The sequence below is a fragment of the Elgaria multicarinata genome, chromosome 1 (genome assembly GCF_023053635.1).
Source record: "Elgaria multicarinata webbii isolate HBS135686 ecotype San Diego chromosome 1, rElgMul1.1.pri, whole genome shotgun sequence".
In the NCBI taxonomy this organism is placed as follows: Eukaryota; Metazoa; Chordata; class Lepidosauria; order Squamata; family Anguidae; genus Elgaria; species Elgaria multicarinata.
In genome coordinates, this window is record NC_086171.1 from 50,893,686 (window position 1) to 50,909,435 (window position 15,750).

Consider the following 15,750-nt stretch of genomic DNA (forward strand, 5'->3'; position numbering starts at 1 on the left):
AAATAGAAAAGTTGTGGTGGGTGGAACCACCTCCTTGAGTGAGAGCCCAGGGATCGTTCTGAGTTTACAATGCAATCTCCTCGGATGTAAGTCCCATTAAATTCAATGGGGCCAGATAGGTACAAGACGTGGGGAGGGGGCATCCACCCTTACCTTTGAGTAAGGCCCACTGAACACAGTGGGGCTTGTATCTGAGAAGGCATGCATAGGATTGCCAGTAAGGGACATCTCTCTTTCCACCACCATCACGCAAAAGCAAAGCAGTGGCCAACGAGGGCATGTATCCCTGAGAGCGGTCTAGAAGTTGTGTCGGTGAAATGTTTTGTTATCATGAGATGAGGCCCAAGCGAACGTCGTCCCCGCAACTCTTCCTTGGGAGTCGGCCGAAGAGGAGCTGGACTTGCGGACGCAGTTGGGATTGAACGGAGTCTTTGGGGACGGGGAGGGTGGCAAGGAGAGATGCCCAGGGGTTTGGGGACGGGGAGGGTGGCAAGGAGAGATGCCCAGGGGGCTTCGGAGGGAAGGCGGTGGGCTGAGGGGTTCCTTTCGGGCGGCGGCGGCCGTGGCCTTCACGTTTCCTCCCTCCTTCGCCGTACCCCAATATGTCTTCGGTTCACTTGGCTGCAGGGTGCTCCTCGGGAAAGGGAAGCCGCTGCAGCGACGGCGACGCGGTTTCGGGCGACACAATTCGGGCCCAGCTGAGGGAGGAGGAGGAGGAGGAGGCGGGTCATGGCGGAGACGGAGAACGGGGGCAGCGGCGGCGCCTCCGTGCATGAGACTCGCTTTGAGGCGGCCGTGAAGGTGATTCAGAGTCTGCCCAAAAATGGTAAGTGAAAGAGGAAGCGGGTCGGGGGGGCGGGGAGACTGTGGAAAGCGGGGGAGCGTTAATGCAAGTTTCCCCCTCCCTCAAAGATGGCATCCTATTTGCGTACCTTTTGGAAAGGGGCAGGAGGGGAGAGGCAGAGACTGAGTTCTGACAACACGCTAATCAACTGGGGGTGGGTGGGTAATAGGAACAGAATGGGAAACGACCGTTGATTAGCGTGTCGTCCGAGCGCAGCCAGTATTTCCTTAAATTGGATCAGGTCCCAGGTCCCCACCCACCTACCCATGTAACCGCTAAGAATGGTCTGCATTCCGTCTCTTCTTAGGGTTGAAAATATATGGATGCCGTTTTCCTAGGAGCTCTTCTCTTGTCAACCATCCCCTGGAGCTTCTCTGAAGGGAGAACTTCTTCTCTGAAGGGACTCCTGCCACCCAGTCGCTCTCTTTGGAAGTTTACCAAGGTTGTAGGGAAGGGACTACCCAACCACAGTGTCAAAAATGAGGGATGACCCAAACACATTAGGGGAAACAACAAAAGAGTCTTGTGGCATCTTAAAGGCTAATACATTTATTCTGGCATAGATTTTGTAGACATTGTCCCTAGTAGTCTTTCACAGCCAGAACATTTCCAGCCCGTTTCGGTTTAATTGACTGTATTTATCTATTTAGGGTGAAATCCTATGCATGTTTAGACAGGAAAAAAAAGTCCTGCAAGTCCCAGCTTTCCCCAGCCAGTATGCATAGCTGAAAAATGCTGGGAGTTTGTAGGATTTTTTTTCTGTTTAAACAGGCATAGGCAACTCTCGGAGTAGCTAACAGAAGATTACAATAAAAACAATAACATACAGTAGTTATTTATTTAAGAGTAGCATAAAACAGATACATTTTAAAAATAAATAAATAAATCTAAAATTACTAGAGAGAGAGAAAAAGCATTTTAACTTGTGCTGGAAAGGCACCCTAAGCATCTCTGGAAAGTATATTCTAGAACTGGGGTACTACAACTGAGAAGGCCCTGTCATAGGTCTCTGCCTGCCTCACCACTGAAGGGCCTTTAAGGCAAATCTTAGTAGCTGGAGAAGTTCATTTGGAAGGCAAATCTTAAGAGCTGGACAAGATCACTTACACATAGGTAATCCTTACAGTGCAATTTTATATCTACTTTAAAGTAGTAAGTCACCTTGAGTTCAATGGGACTTACTTCCACATAATTGTGTATAGGATTACAATCTTAAGATGAAAAACAAGAAAGAGGCTTGTGTTATCTTAAAGACTAACACATTTATTATGGCGTAAGCTTTCATGGACTAGTGTCCACTTCATTAGATACATGAAGTGTTATCCTAATTTTATCCTAAAAGTATGTTGTGGCTTCTAGCACACAAAAGCTTATGCCAAAGTAAATGTATTAATCTTTAAGTTGACACAAATCTTTGTTTTTGCTGCAACAGACTAACATGAATACCCCTCTGGAAATTGTTAGTGCCTTGGGGTGTTCCCAGACAAGGCTTTTATGGCAACATCATCTTGCCCCACTCACAGATGAGGGCAAGAGGTAATTGTTTTTTGTTTATGATTCTATTGCTTCTATCTTTTTCCTTAATGCAGAAAATCTGTTAAGGAGAAAAAGACATAACAGCTGTACAGTTCCTTCTAACTGGTAGCACTATGAGCCTTCTGTCTGGAAGAACCCTTAGGGCAAAATCCTATCACAATTCAAACTTGGAGGCATTTGATCATCCAGTGCAGGGCAGGAGGAGTGACAAGGCAATCTGTGTCTCCCCACCCTCCTGCCCTGTAGATTTCTCTAGATGGCTTTTTAGCCCATTTACCGAGGATGCTTTTGAGGAGGAGGAGAGAAGGAGACTGGGGGAGGCTCCAGATAAGCCATATCCTGGCCTCTCCAGTCTCCTCCCCTTCCCGCACACTGGAATGCCCTTTTCCTTCTCCTCCGAGGTCGGTTTTCTGGTTTATTTATTTATTTACAATATTTATATGCTGCTCCCCATTGAAAATTTGGAAGCAGTGTACAAGATTAAATAAAATAAAAACAGAATAAAACACTTTAAAATAGATTTTAAAAGAAGCAAAATGTACACTGAACTGTGGCTGGTCGTTAAGGAAAGGCTTCCTGGAAGTTGGTGCCTGCCTGACCTCCAGTGATGTGGCAGGGAATTCCATAGGAGGGGGGTTACCATGCTGAAGGCTCTTCCCCTGGTGGACTCCAATCAGAAGATGGGTCTGTGTGGAACCACCAGGAGCATGCCCTCGGATGACCTCAGTGACTGGGCAGGTTGGTAGGGGAGATGGCGCTTTCTCAGGTATCCTGGTCCCAAGTTGTTTAGGGCTTTGTACACAAGTACAAGAACCTTAAACCTGGCCCGGTAGCGAATAGGCAATTGATGAAGCTCTTTCCGCACCAATTGTGAGGGGGCAGGCAAGGAGGGTTGAATCTCCGATTCCCCCTTCAGAAGTCGGAGCACTGTGGTCCCTGGGACGCTCTCTTAAAGCGTTATCCTATTGTCCTCTGTACTGCTGTGTAAGCATTGTCTGTTTATGTATAATCCTGATACTTTATTAATTATAATACACATTGCAATGGATATTGTTAAAGTTTAATTGAAAGCAGGGATAGAAAATCCCCAAAACAATTTTGCTGACTCCCCCACTCCCGTATCCCATCACCATTCAATGGTTTAAAAATATTCTACCAATCCTGCTTTGCCTTGCTTCCATTAAAAAAAACACAACATGATGGTGTTATCCCTAGCATTGCAAACGATGAAGGTGTTTTGCCTTGAGCATATTATGCTCCCACTTGATTTTGCGTAGGTGATAGCTTCTGAGTGAAAACAATATTAATTTTCAAGTAATTTGGTTTTCCCACTCCACCCTTGTGTGAAATTGCTGGAGCACAGGAATTCATATCACTGAAACAGCAAACATACAATATGTAAATTAGTGTTAAGAATCTCTGGAGAGGTGTAACACTTGCCTTCCTTTTCTCAAGATTGGTTATTAGTAATTATAAAGGAGAAAAGGCTTTCCTTTTCAGCAATCCAAACCTGACTCCAGCAATGAGCATCACCATTTTAGAGAGACTTCCAAGTATTCATGTGTGGCTATACTGTTTTGTCTGTGTGTCTTTAAAAGCTAAAAAGTGAAACTGTGTTTTAGAGTCGCATAAGGGCACTTCCTTCAATACAGTGTTGTCATGAATGTGGGTTGTATGTGATGGTGCCATTCTGCGAGTGGAATGGGCACTGCTAGCAGATTGAATTAGCACTTCCCTTTGCAGTTCCTCCGCTTACCCCCCCCCCCAAATCTATTTCAGAGGGTTGGGGAGGGGACATCCGTTCACGTAACGTTGGTTTTAGCCCACTGCTCCTATATATCACTCTTGGGACTAAAAGTGAAATTAAGGAAGTATCGATATGTGTCTGTTGTGAAAGACTTTAATATGATGAACTCATTGCCAGCATATTTATGACTTAATATTTGAAAATAGGAAATGGCCTTCAAGGTGTGTATCTGTTTCTAATGTAACTTCAGAATCTGATGTACTTATGAGTCTGAAATTGGGAGATAGGCCAGTTCGGCAGTCATCTGCAAGCCTTTTAGAGGATGTGCAAGGCTTAATGAAGGTCAGACACACTAGCTAAAGGGGTATCATAAACAGTGTCCTCTTCACATGAATTTCAGTAGGACAGCTATTATTGGGGTGGCCATGGAAGACAATGCAAAATCTTAACTTCAGTCTCTGTTATCAGTTCCCAATAGCCATGGAGTCAGTATTCCATCTGTGTTGAGTTTATACAGAAATTATGTGTTTTAAAAGTTAATTTCTCTTATGGCATTTCTCACTCTAAAACTCTTTCCTATAGGTTCATTCCAGCCAACAAATGAAATGATGCTCAAGTTCTATAGTTTCTACAAGCAAGCAACTCAAGGACCTTGTAATAGTCCAAGACCTGGATTTTGGGATCCTATTGGTAGATATAAATGGTAAGAGAAAAATGTTTTAAGCTCTAAAACATTTCCTGCTCAGGAAGGGAAGGTTAGCTTTATCTATTTTTTTACATGAGGAAGAGCTGTAATCCATTGGTAGAATTTAGGCTTTGCATCCAGATGTTCCCAAGATCAATACCTGGCGAGTCTAGGCAGGTCTGGGAAAGGTTTCTGTCTCAAACCAGCTGTTTTCTATTCCATGCCCTCCAGATGTTTTGAGCTATAATTCCCTGGATTCCTGACCATTCCATGCTGGCTAGGGCTGCTGGGAAGAGAGGTCCAAAACATCTGTAGGGCATCAAGCTGAGTAAGGCTGGTCTAAAACCCTAGAGAGCCATTGCCACTCATTGTAGACATTACTGATCCATGGCCTGACTTGGTATTTGACATTCCTATCTTCTTATGGCTATTTCTTACATCTGGACAAAAGCTTCATTAGTAAATGTGTAGTTGGGGAGATTCTCTATTTTTCTTGATGTCATTTCAGACGTTTGTCACCTGGGGGGATAGAAAGTCCTCTCACTGTTAAACTTTTATTTTTATAAGTGATATATTCAACTGTCACAACAGATTGGTAAAGTTAATTTTTTACTCAGACAGAGGTTAAACCAAGTTAAGAGTTCATTCTAATATTTGTTAGAAGGGGAATGCACAGCATCTGAGAGGTGAAGGCATTGGGTGGAGGGGGAATTGAAAAGATTAAAAAACAACAATTTCTCCCATTTTTTCCAAAGACAAAAAAAGTGGGATTTTATTTTTAAAAAAGGATTTCAATATCCCCATTTTTTTCTGGGGGTGGGTAGTTTGGGGGGTGGATGGGAGGGCTTCACATCCCTACACAACATAGATTAAACATTGGGTTGGATCTAGACTTAGTCATGCTTAGAGTAGACCCACTGAAATAAATTGGACTTACATTCCTCATGTCTTACTTGTCCCATTGATTTCAAAGGGATCTACTCTAAGTATGACCAAGTCTGTATCCAACCCATAATTGAGAAAAATACAAAGCCATGAAGAAGTTCATGTGGGTGGTTTGTGGGGAGAGTGTATCCTTGCTGACTGACATCTCTCTTTTAAACATTTTTAAAAAGCTGCAGAAGTCTACTTGTAGGAATACTTGGCAATTTAAAATGTCAGAAAAGCAAAAACTTAAAACAGTACTTCATGGGGGGAAACTAATCAAATTACGTTGGCATAGGCCAGAGGAGTGTGTGTGTTAGGCCATAGATAGAGCTAAAAGGTTTCTGTGACCCATATGCAACTATAATGCATACACCTCTAGGAAAATGCAATCTGGAGTGAGGATAGGTAACAGAGAACCACATTTTTCCAGCTACAGTAAAATAAATAAAACCAGTGCTAGGAAATTGTGACTTCCCCATGGCAGCTCTGTGGGAAAGATGCTCCATCTTGCACAGAACAGACATACAGAATCCTTTATATCCAGCTGCATAAGTGCTGCACTTTCAAAGTACAAAAAGTCCCTGATGTGCTGGCTTCACTGGTACTATATGTCATGACTAGGCCTGTTCCCCTTAGGCTGGGGAAGGAGTTCAGGCCATCAATTGGAATAAGATTCTGAAGCAGAAGAGACAGTGCCGGAAAAGTACCAGCCTATATGGGGAGTGGGGGAGGTGACTCTCTTCACCAGCTGGGAATGAACCTTTCACAGACTTATCTCTGAAAATGTCAACAGCACACAGTCTGTGGGAAATCAGTATTCTTCAGAGGGGGAGGGCACTTCAGGGCTAGCTGATCCTAGAGTATGCTGCAGACTCAAATGGGTAGAGCTAAAGGAAGGCGAGAGAAGGTCGCAAGGGCTTCTTCAGAACCAGGCCACAGCTAGACCTAAGGTTTATCCTGGGATCATCCAGGGTTCGCCCCTGCCTGAGCACTGGATCCCCTGTGTGTCACCTAGATGAACAGGTTTGACCCCTGGATGATCCAGGGATAAACCTTAGGTCTAGCTACGGCCCCAGTCTCCTTGAAGTTAAAGCATTCTGGGAAAAGGCTTTCCATTTTTCTTGAAAGGACAATTGTCTCACTCAGTTTGCATAGTTTTTGCCTAGACGAAAGTTCCTAGAGGTTAGACTCTCTTCAGGTGGGAAGAGATGTTTATTGCCTGAATAAAGCTTTGTGGATTATGTAGCAGACCTCTTTGTTGTCTCCCAATAAGGCGGGAAGTTTGGGGAAACACAACACTATATAAAAAGAGCTTTAGGGCTGTGGCCTACAGTGAGGCAAGGGTAAGAAGGAAAAACAATGGAAATTAGGGCATTTATTCAAGATTATTCAAGATCAAAGAAGTTACTTGTTGACAGATCTAGAAACCAAACCACCTATGTTAAAACTCCATTCTGTATCCAAGAATTCATGCTGTTCTTCAGACAATGAATACATGTTTATGTTTGGAAAACTAACTGAACCGTGGCCAGTTACTGTCATAACAGAATCAAGGGCACATTAATAAAAACAATTCTATTAAGCATTATAGCATATCTGCCTAATTTTCAGAGTGAAGCAGCTGCCACAGGCCGCAGATTTTAGGTGTTATGAAAGGGCAGAAAAGGATTAGTTTATTTAATTTTTACTCCTGGGAATTGGAATAGATGCCTGTGGGATTTTCTACCTAGTGTGCCAAAATAACTGCTAGCTTTGGGTACTGTGCACCTTGATGTGGGTGTGTGGGTTGGTAAAAAAGAGGAGAGACTGGCTCTGGTGTCTAAATACAAGCTTTTTCAATGTATTGGATGGTTTCTTTCAGGTCTTCATGTCAATAACTTACAGAGATAAATATCACAATGTTTAACAACTCCTATGCAATGGCATTGTCCCTGTTGTATTTAGTTATGCACATTCATTAGTTTGTAATCAAATACTAATATACATATATATATTCTGTGTTAAATAGAGCCCCTGAAGGACTGTCATCATCTGAAACGTTGGGCTATCTGAAGTTTTAAAAACTTTTTTAAAATACTTTTTTTAACAAGAAAAATAAAAAAATCTTCTCACCAGCACCAGAGCCAGTCTCTCCTCTTTTTTGCACATAATTTTGGTGCTTTTCCCTCCAACCCATCTGTGTAGGTTGGTAGCCAATTGCTGTTCCACCTCAGGCAGCAAAACATCTTGGGCTGGCCTTAGTAGCTTTTACATGTTTTGAGGATGTTTGTGATATTTATTGTAGGGATGCATGGAGTGCTTTAGGGAATATGCCCAAAGAAGATGCTATGATTGCCTATGTTGAAGAAATGAAAAAGGTAAGAGTTGTTGGGTACGTAAAAGAAAACAAATATTCCACAGTAAGTTTATTTCTAGGCTGTTGAATCCTGAAACATGATTAACTTCTAGCTAAGTTTCAGAAGGGATTTATGTGAATTATTTGATGGACTTTAAATTTCATTCTGTTGTTTTCAGCCCAGCTCTCCAGCCTATCAAGATCACTTTGAAGTTTAATTTTGTCTTCCAGGGTATTAGCTATCCTACCCAATTTTGTGTCATTTGCAAATTTGATAAGCATTCCCTGCACATTCTCATCCCTCCGCCCAGTTTGAGAAGGTACCATTGATTAGTGCTCTTTGAGTCTGGTTCTGTAGCTAACTGTGGATTCACCTAATCATTGTTCCATCTAACCCACTTTTAGCTAGTTTGCTGATCAGAATGCCATGTGGTACTTTGTTAAAAGCTTTGCTGAAGTCAAGATATGTTATGTCCACAGCATTCCCACGGTCCACAAGGGAGGTTACCCAATCAAAGTATGAGATCAGATTAGTCTGGTAGGATTTGTTCTTGACAAATCCATGCTGGCTTCTAGTAATCACTGCATTGTTTTCAAGGTGATTAGAGATTGACTTCTTTATAATCTGCTCCAAAAATTTCCCAGGGATTGATGTCAGACTACAATTCCCAGGTTCCTCCATTTTGAAGATAGGGACAATGTTAGCCTTCCTCCAGTCGTCCTGCACTTCACCTGTTGTCATGATTTTGCAAAGACAATAGTGGTTCTGAGAGTTCTTCTGCCAGCTCCTTTATTACTCTAGGATGCAGTTCAGTCGTCACCTCCCTGTCCTCCTGCTTTGTATCCTAGCCTCTGGGCACCAAAGTTACTTCTTGTTCTGCTAATTTAACTTTAGTAATTGTATGCTCCAATAGCACCTGAGTGGGAGAAGACTGTTGAAATCAATCCAGTAAATGTGTTAAATGTTGTCATTATTATTATTATTGTCACATTTGTATATCTTACCTAATATTTTCTTTTGTGAAAGCATCTTTCTTGGCATAGATTTAACTGTAGCACTGTCCCTATCATAGTAGACAACAGAATGGAAGTCAGCAAGAGAGAATATCACAAGAAGCTTTATTTGCTGATGGATTTATATAGCTTCTCTATATTCTCTGTACTGTTTATACTATTGTGCTTTTACTCTGGGTGACAAATTTGCTTTTTTAAAAAAATGAAATGGTAACCAGAGGAGGAATATGCTACGAAAAGGCCCTGACATTTTACTTGATCATTCCTTTTGCTCATAACAGAAAACTTGCTCTAGAAAACTTGCTTTTGATTCAAATCCTGTGTAGACTTACTTGGAAGCAAGTCCTTCAAAATCTAATAGGACTTGCTTGTGAATAAATATGGATAGGATCTAGCCTTAGCAGTGTAATTCTATGCGTGTCTACTCAGAATTAAGTTCTACTGTATTCAGTGGGGCTTACTCCCAGGCCTCAGCTAGACCTACCGGTCTAGCATGATGGAGGGGTGAGGATCTTGCGATATTTTTATCACGAGATCTCCCCCTCTGTTTACACGCAGCGCATGACAACCTCGGAGGGAGAGGACGTCACAGCCGCCTTTTTTGTTTGTTTGTTTTGTTAAAGAACAAGAGTGTACAAATGGTTGTGTGCAAAAGGTAGGTTTTTTTATTTTAAATTAATTTCCCCGCTCCCCCCCCCCCCCCCGATGAGACCCGGCTCTTTGCGAGTAACCGCGAGAAACCGGGACAAACCACGACGCCCACACACACGTTCGTTCCACGGTCTCTGGATCAGCCTAAGACCATGGAAAAAGCTGCCTGGAAGGGGAGGGCGAGATCCCAGGGCAAGGGAGGGATCATCCCTCCCTGCTCCCGGGATCCCCCGTGCATCATGTGGTCGCACAGGGAAGATCCTGGGGATTGCCCCGAGATTTTGCCCCGTCTAGCTATGGCCCCAGATAAGTTGAGTTGGGATAGGCCCATTGCAGTGGGAATCTTGATTTGTCATACAGAGGTGCTACAAGAAACAGCAATTCTGTGGTAGTGGCACTGCTGTAAAGGAAATTAATTTTAAAAATTTATAGAAATTTGGGTGGGTGAGCTTTGCTTATCCAGCAAGTTGCAGCCTGATTTAGTATTTAGATCGTTTTGTTTATGATACATAAAAGGGACAATATCTTAATTTGTTTTTAAAAAAGCTTTTATCTCAAACTATAGTTGAATGTAAACAGAGACTGATACTTGATGTTGTAGTTAAGGATTGAACAGAACGATGTACAAGATATTTTTCCCTGTTCCTGTATTCATGTGTAAGTATTGCATTGACTGTCAGACTTGTCAAACCTGTTCATAAACATTTTGTTTTCCTACAGATTCTTGAAACAATGCCAATGACAGACAAGGTTGAAGAACTACTACATGTGTTAGGCCCCTTCTATGAAATTGTAGAGGATAAAAAGAACAAAGGATCTGGCATAATAGCAGGTTGGTTTATAAAAAAAACCCTATGTATTCACTATTTTATTAACTTCAGATTACATTAAACTATATTTGATGTCATTTGTTTGGCTTCTGTTAACAATAACTTTGAAGGTAAATGTAACATTCCTTCTTAAGGCTGCAATCTTATACACCCCTACCTGGTAGTAAGCCCTATTAAAACCAGTGGGGCTTATTTCTAAGTAGACATATAGGATTGCTCTATAAGTATCCAGAAGACAGGAGGGATAGAACTCTTGTGCAACTGTATAGCTTTCCATTGTTCTGACATGTTATATCTTCTACAGAAATCTGTTCCAAATCTGACTTGCCTCAGCTTGTTCTTTCATTCTCAATACTGGAACACTCCCATAATTAACCTTGATATTTCTTAGAGAAAAAAGCAATAATTCGAAAAGCTGTTTATATGAATTAGTATGTTCTATAATCCAGGTTCTATTACTTGCTAATGAGCAAGAACAGCTATTTAAATTCTGCATGTAGAAAAAAGCAACATAAGATAACAATCTCCTGTGTAGTGTACTGTTAAGTTCTCCCTTCCTTATGGCTTACTTTGTATATTTAGGTCATTTGTATATTTAGGTTCTCCCCAGTTTCCTTCTGTTTTATTGCTTGGAAATACTATATATTGAGGTTTGCAGAGAGGACGAGTCCCTTCCCTATAGTCTACTGGGATGGGGAAACTGTAGCTCTCCAGATATTGGACTACAACTCTCATTCCCCTTCACCATTGGCTATGCTGACTGGGATGGATGGGAGTTGGAGTCCAACAACATTTGGATGGCCACAAGTTACCACCCTGTTTGATCTTTAAATTTTAAATTTAATCAGTTTACTAAATGTGTATCCCACTTGTCCATGTAATGATGAAAAAACATTTAATAATGTGTCAAAATCTTAGGAACAGTAAGGGCATAGTTAGATGGGGTGATATCCTGGGGATCATCCTGGGACCATCCCTGTGTGTCCACATGACACATAGGGGATCCCGGGAGCAGGGAGGGATGATCCCTCTCTTTCCCCCAGGATATCACCCTACCTTTTTTTCTTGGTTTTTCTGCGGTCTCAGGATGATCCCTAGACCATGGAAAGTGTGGCCTGCCGTCGTGGTTTGTCCCGGCTCCTTGCGAGTAACCTAGAGCTGCACACGGGGCACAGAGTTCCTCAGGAGCTCTATGCCCATTGGAGGTGGGGTGGGGGGAGCAGGGGAAAGTATTTTTTTTAAAAAAAACAACTTATGATTTGAGCTTGTGCGCTCCATCTCCTTTAAAAGAAAAACAAAAAGGCGTCCGTGCCGTCATGCACAGTGTGTAGACAAGGGCGACAATCATAAAATCGCGAGTTCATCTTCCTCCAACCCCCTTGTCTAGCTGAGGCCTCAGATTGCATATAATTGTTTCGCCCTGGGCTCCATGTATACACGTTTTGAAATAAACGCATGTATCTATTTTGCGTGTATCAAAGGTATAAGTGGTAATATGCCAAGTGCCTCTTATTGAACACCAGTGGTATGTTGGGTTCCGCCAGCAACACACACCTGATGCAGTCCATGCTAAGAGAGTTTACAAAAAATAACTGCATTATTATACAAAGAGTTTCACACTAATTGGATTAAAACATTGTGTGATTATGTAGATCTTGGAAGTTGATCAGATCCAGATCATTCTGTGTTTATTGTCCACTTTTTTGAGAAGTTGTTTATTTTGCTAAGTTCTTTGAAAGTATAGAGGTAACTTAAAATACATAAAATTGCAAATAAGTTAAAGGCTCGTACGTAATGCCTCTGTGTATTTGATGGACTGACAGAGAGATTAACATCAGCTGTAGATCCAGGTCATTGATCAACATATTCTCTTGTCAATTGGCAGTGTGCCAAACTCTACTGATGCTCGAGTCATTCATTCAACCAAACCAAAATATAGGTCAAAGTACTCCTCTAAAGAAAACACCATAATTATACAGTATATAAACATTAGCATGTTTTAGCACTATTGTAGTTAGTTTGACATAAACAGGTTCTTCTTCGTGGTCTCTGTGCATCACACATATGGGCTCCGTGCCTGCGCAGGGCCAGGTTCGGAAACTTCTATAGCTGAAAACGTTTTAGGCGGGAACCCCTCCCCCACCGTCCACTGAGCATGCTCAGGGGTTCCCGCCCATTCCCCTCAGTTCTCTTCAACCGCCTGTAGGGTCAACAGCGTTTGGAGACTTCTCTGTTTTGGTATCGTTATACCTTAGCTGAAAATACTATTTTCATTCTTTCCTTAATTCTTCAGTTTTCTAACTATATATATATATATATATATATATATATATATATATATGAAGTTTTATTGTTGTTCGTTACCTCAGCCTTGGTGTCTATGGCACTACAAGGCCTGTTCAAAAAGTGCTCCGGTTGTGGGCAGAAGATCTCCCAAACCGACGGACATTCTCGGTGTTTGCTGTGCTCGGGGGAGACGCATGTCGTCGAATCCTGTTGTTTTTGCCTAAAATTCTCCAGGCAAACCAGGAAGAACCGATCAGATCGCCTTCGGGCGCTGCTTTGGGAAAAGGCGTTGGAGGCAGTGGAGAAACCGAGTACGTCTCGACGCTCCAAATCTCCCAATACTATGGAGTCAATGCCCCAACCTCCTCCTTCGCGGAGTGATGCCTTCCTGGTTCACCCCCCTTCCTCCTCTCTATCCGCTTCTACAAAAGCGGCCAAGAAGATAGCTAAGAGAGCGAGAGAGCACATTGGGTCTGAAGAACCCCAAAAGAAAAAGAGCAAACTTAAATCGAAGGAGAAGAAAAAATCGGCGAAGTCAAACCCTTCGATACTGATGATTCCGGTACAACATCGGTAACGTCGCAGGCCTTACAAGCCCTACCCGCGGCTGGAATGAGGGGAAGTGCTTTAGATGAGCTCTCTGATGAGGATTATCGATCAGACTCCTCTCAGGAACCATCACCTCCACCATCTATCCCTTCACTGGATGATTTGGTGATAACCACAGACGTTATTTCACCCTCTGAGGACTTAACGCACTTCACAGACCAAGTGCAAAGAATGGCTAGATCCCTGGGGATCGAAACTTCCCAACCATTGGAGAAGTTAAATGATCCAGTATACGACGACCTATACTGCGAATCGGCTACCCCAGCGGCAATCCCATATTTGCCTGTGCTGTTGCGTACTGCCCAACAGTCATGGAAAATGCCTTCCTCTATGCCAGCAACGTCGAGGAAGTTAGATAACATCTACAAAATCCAAGAAACAACAGCACCGTTTCTTTTCACCCACCCCAAGCCTAACTCAATCATAGTTGAGGCATCCCAAGGACGCACTCAGAGGAAACATAATGCTCCGGTTGACAAGGAGGGCCGGAGACTGGGCGGCTTGGGAAGAAGAATTTACTCTTCCACATCTTTGTCACTAAGAGTGCACAATTACCAAGCCACCATGGCGAAATATCAATCTTTCCTTTGGGAAAAGATGACGTCCCTCTCCGGATACCTGCCAGACGATCAAAGGGAGCTGGCAAATGTATTTTATACAGAAGCCATGAGGCTGTCACGTCAACAACTTAACACAGCGAGACACGCCACTGACTGTGCTTCGAAAGCAATGGTAGCCTCAGTTGCGTTGAGGCGACATGCGTGGCTCAGGTCCGCAGGACTATCCCAGGAGGCACGTACCCGGATAGAGGACCTCCCCTTCGACGGGGAAGGACTCTTCCACTCGTCCACGGACGAGTCGATGGAGAGCATCCAGAAAGCCAAAAATACGGCTAAAAAGATGGGGATTAGTCAGCAGCAACTACAGCTTCAGAGACCATTCTGCCAGAGACACTGGCCCGGAACACAACAGCAGTTCCAGCCTAGGCAGCAGCAATTCCAACTGCAACACCGCCCTGCTACATACCAATCCCAGGGTCAGTACAGAAGGCAACAGTACCCGGGTCGCTTCAAGCAAAATAAGAGCAAGCCTGACCCGAATCAAGACGGCGTCTTTGATTGTCTTTCGCCAAACAGCCTAACACCTAAGTTTGGTGACAGCCTTGCCCCTTTTTTCTACAAATGGACCACTATTACATCCGACACATGGGTCCTTAACATCGTATCTCGGGGCTACAAAATAGAATTCTCCACTCCCCCTCCCCTCGGAACCGCAAGGTTCTCACCACCTACAGACGCTCTATTACAGGAGACTACGTCTCTGTTGGAAAAGGGCGCCATAGAGCGATTACCTACTCGCACTCTAGGAAGCGGGTTCTATTCCTGCTACTTTATGGTTCTGAAACGGGATGGGGGGCTGAGGCCTATTTTGGAGCTCAGGGAGCTAAACAAGTTCATCACCCCTAAAAAATTCCGGATGAACTCTTTAGCGAGCATCCTGCCTTTCCTCTCCCAAGGGGATTGGTTTACGTCTATCGATCTTAAGGATGCATATTTTCATGTTTCAATCTATCCGTATCATCACAATACCTCAGGTTCATAGTAGGGGAAGACGCTTTCCAATTCAAAGTGCTTCCTTTTGGGCTTTCTACGGCTCCCCGAGTCTTCACAAAGTGTATGGCACCAGTTTGCGCCTTTCTGAGGACTCGGGGGGGGGGGGGGTAGAAAGCTACGCCTACTTGGACGATTGGCTGATAGTGGCTAGTACGGAGCAAGAAGCCGCCCGTAATACCCACTTCACCATCAAATTACTCAATGAATTAGGCCTTTGCATCAACAAGGAAAAATCAAATTTTCATCCGACCCAAAAGATTAAATTCCTTGGAGCAATTCTGGATTCAACCCGCTCCAGGGCTTTCCTCCCAAAGGATAGAGCTAATACGTTAATTAAACTTGCAATTAAGCTCTTCCGCTCTAAAATTACCTCTGCCTTCCAGGTGCAAAGGTTATTAGGGTTCATGGCAGCGACGGTCAACGTCGTCCCTTGGGCACGTCTGCACATGAGACCCCTACAGTTGTGGCTTCTGCGGGAGTACGACAATACATTGGACGCTCACCGAGTGAAATTATCGCTCCCTCCCAAAATAAAGGACACGCTCCTTTGGTGGACGGACTTGTCCAATATCACAAAAGGCTTGGACTTCAAACCCCAAGTTCCATCACAACATCTGATGACAGACGCATCCCTATTGGGCTGGGGAGCCCACTGCGGGGATTTGACTATCCA

The 15,750-nt window shown here is 43.3% G+C and overlaps 1 protein-coding gene across 2 annotated transcripts in view; it reads left to right on the plus strand.

Annotated features, from left to right (window-relative positions):
- Window positions 1-599: 599 nt before the first annotated feature.
- ACBD5 (acyl-CoA binding domain containing 5) overlaps window positions 600-15,750 on the plus strand; it is a 36,683-nt gene continuing 21,532 nt past the window's right edge. Inside the window, exons 1-4 of one of the 2 annotated variants that reach the window (XM_063128010.1) lie at window positions 600-826; window positions 4,710-4,830; window positions 8,024-8,096; window positions 10,460-10,571. In XM_063128010.1, coding sequence (XP_062984080.1) covers window positions 730-826; window positions 4,710-4,830; window positions 8,024-8,096; window positions 10,460-10,571 — 403 coding nt within the window. In that variant the 5' untranslated portion in view covers window positions 600-729. The remainder of the gene's footprint in view (window positions 827-4,709; window positions 4,831-8,023; window positions 8,097-10,459; window positions 10,572-15,750) is intronic. The other variant, XM_063128001.1, reaches the window with a different exon arrangement.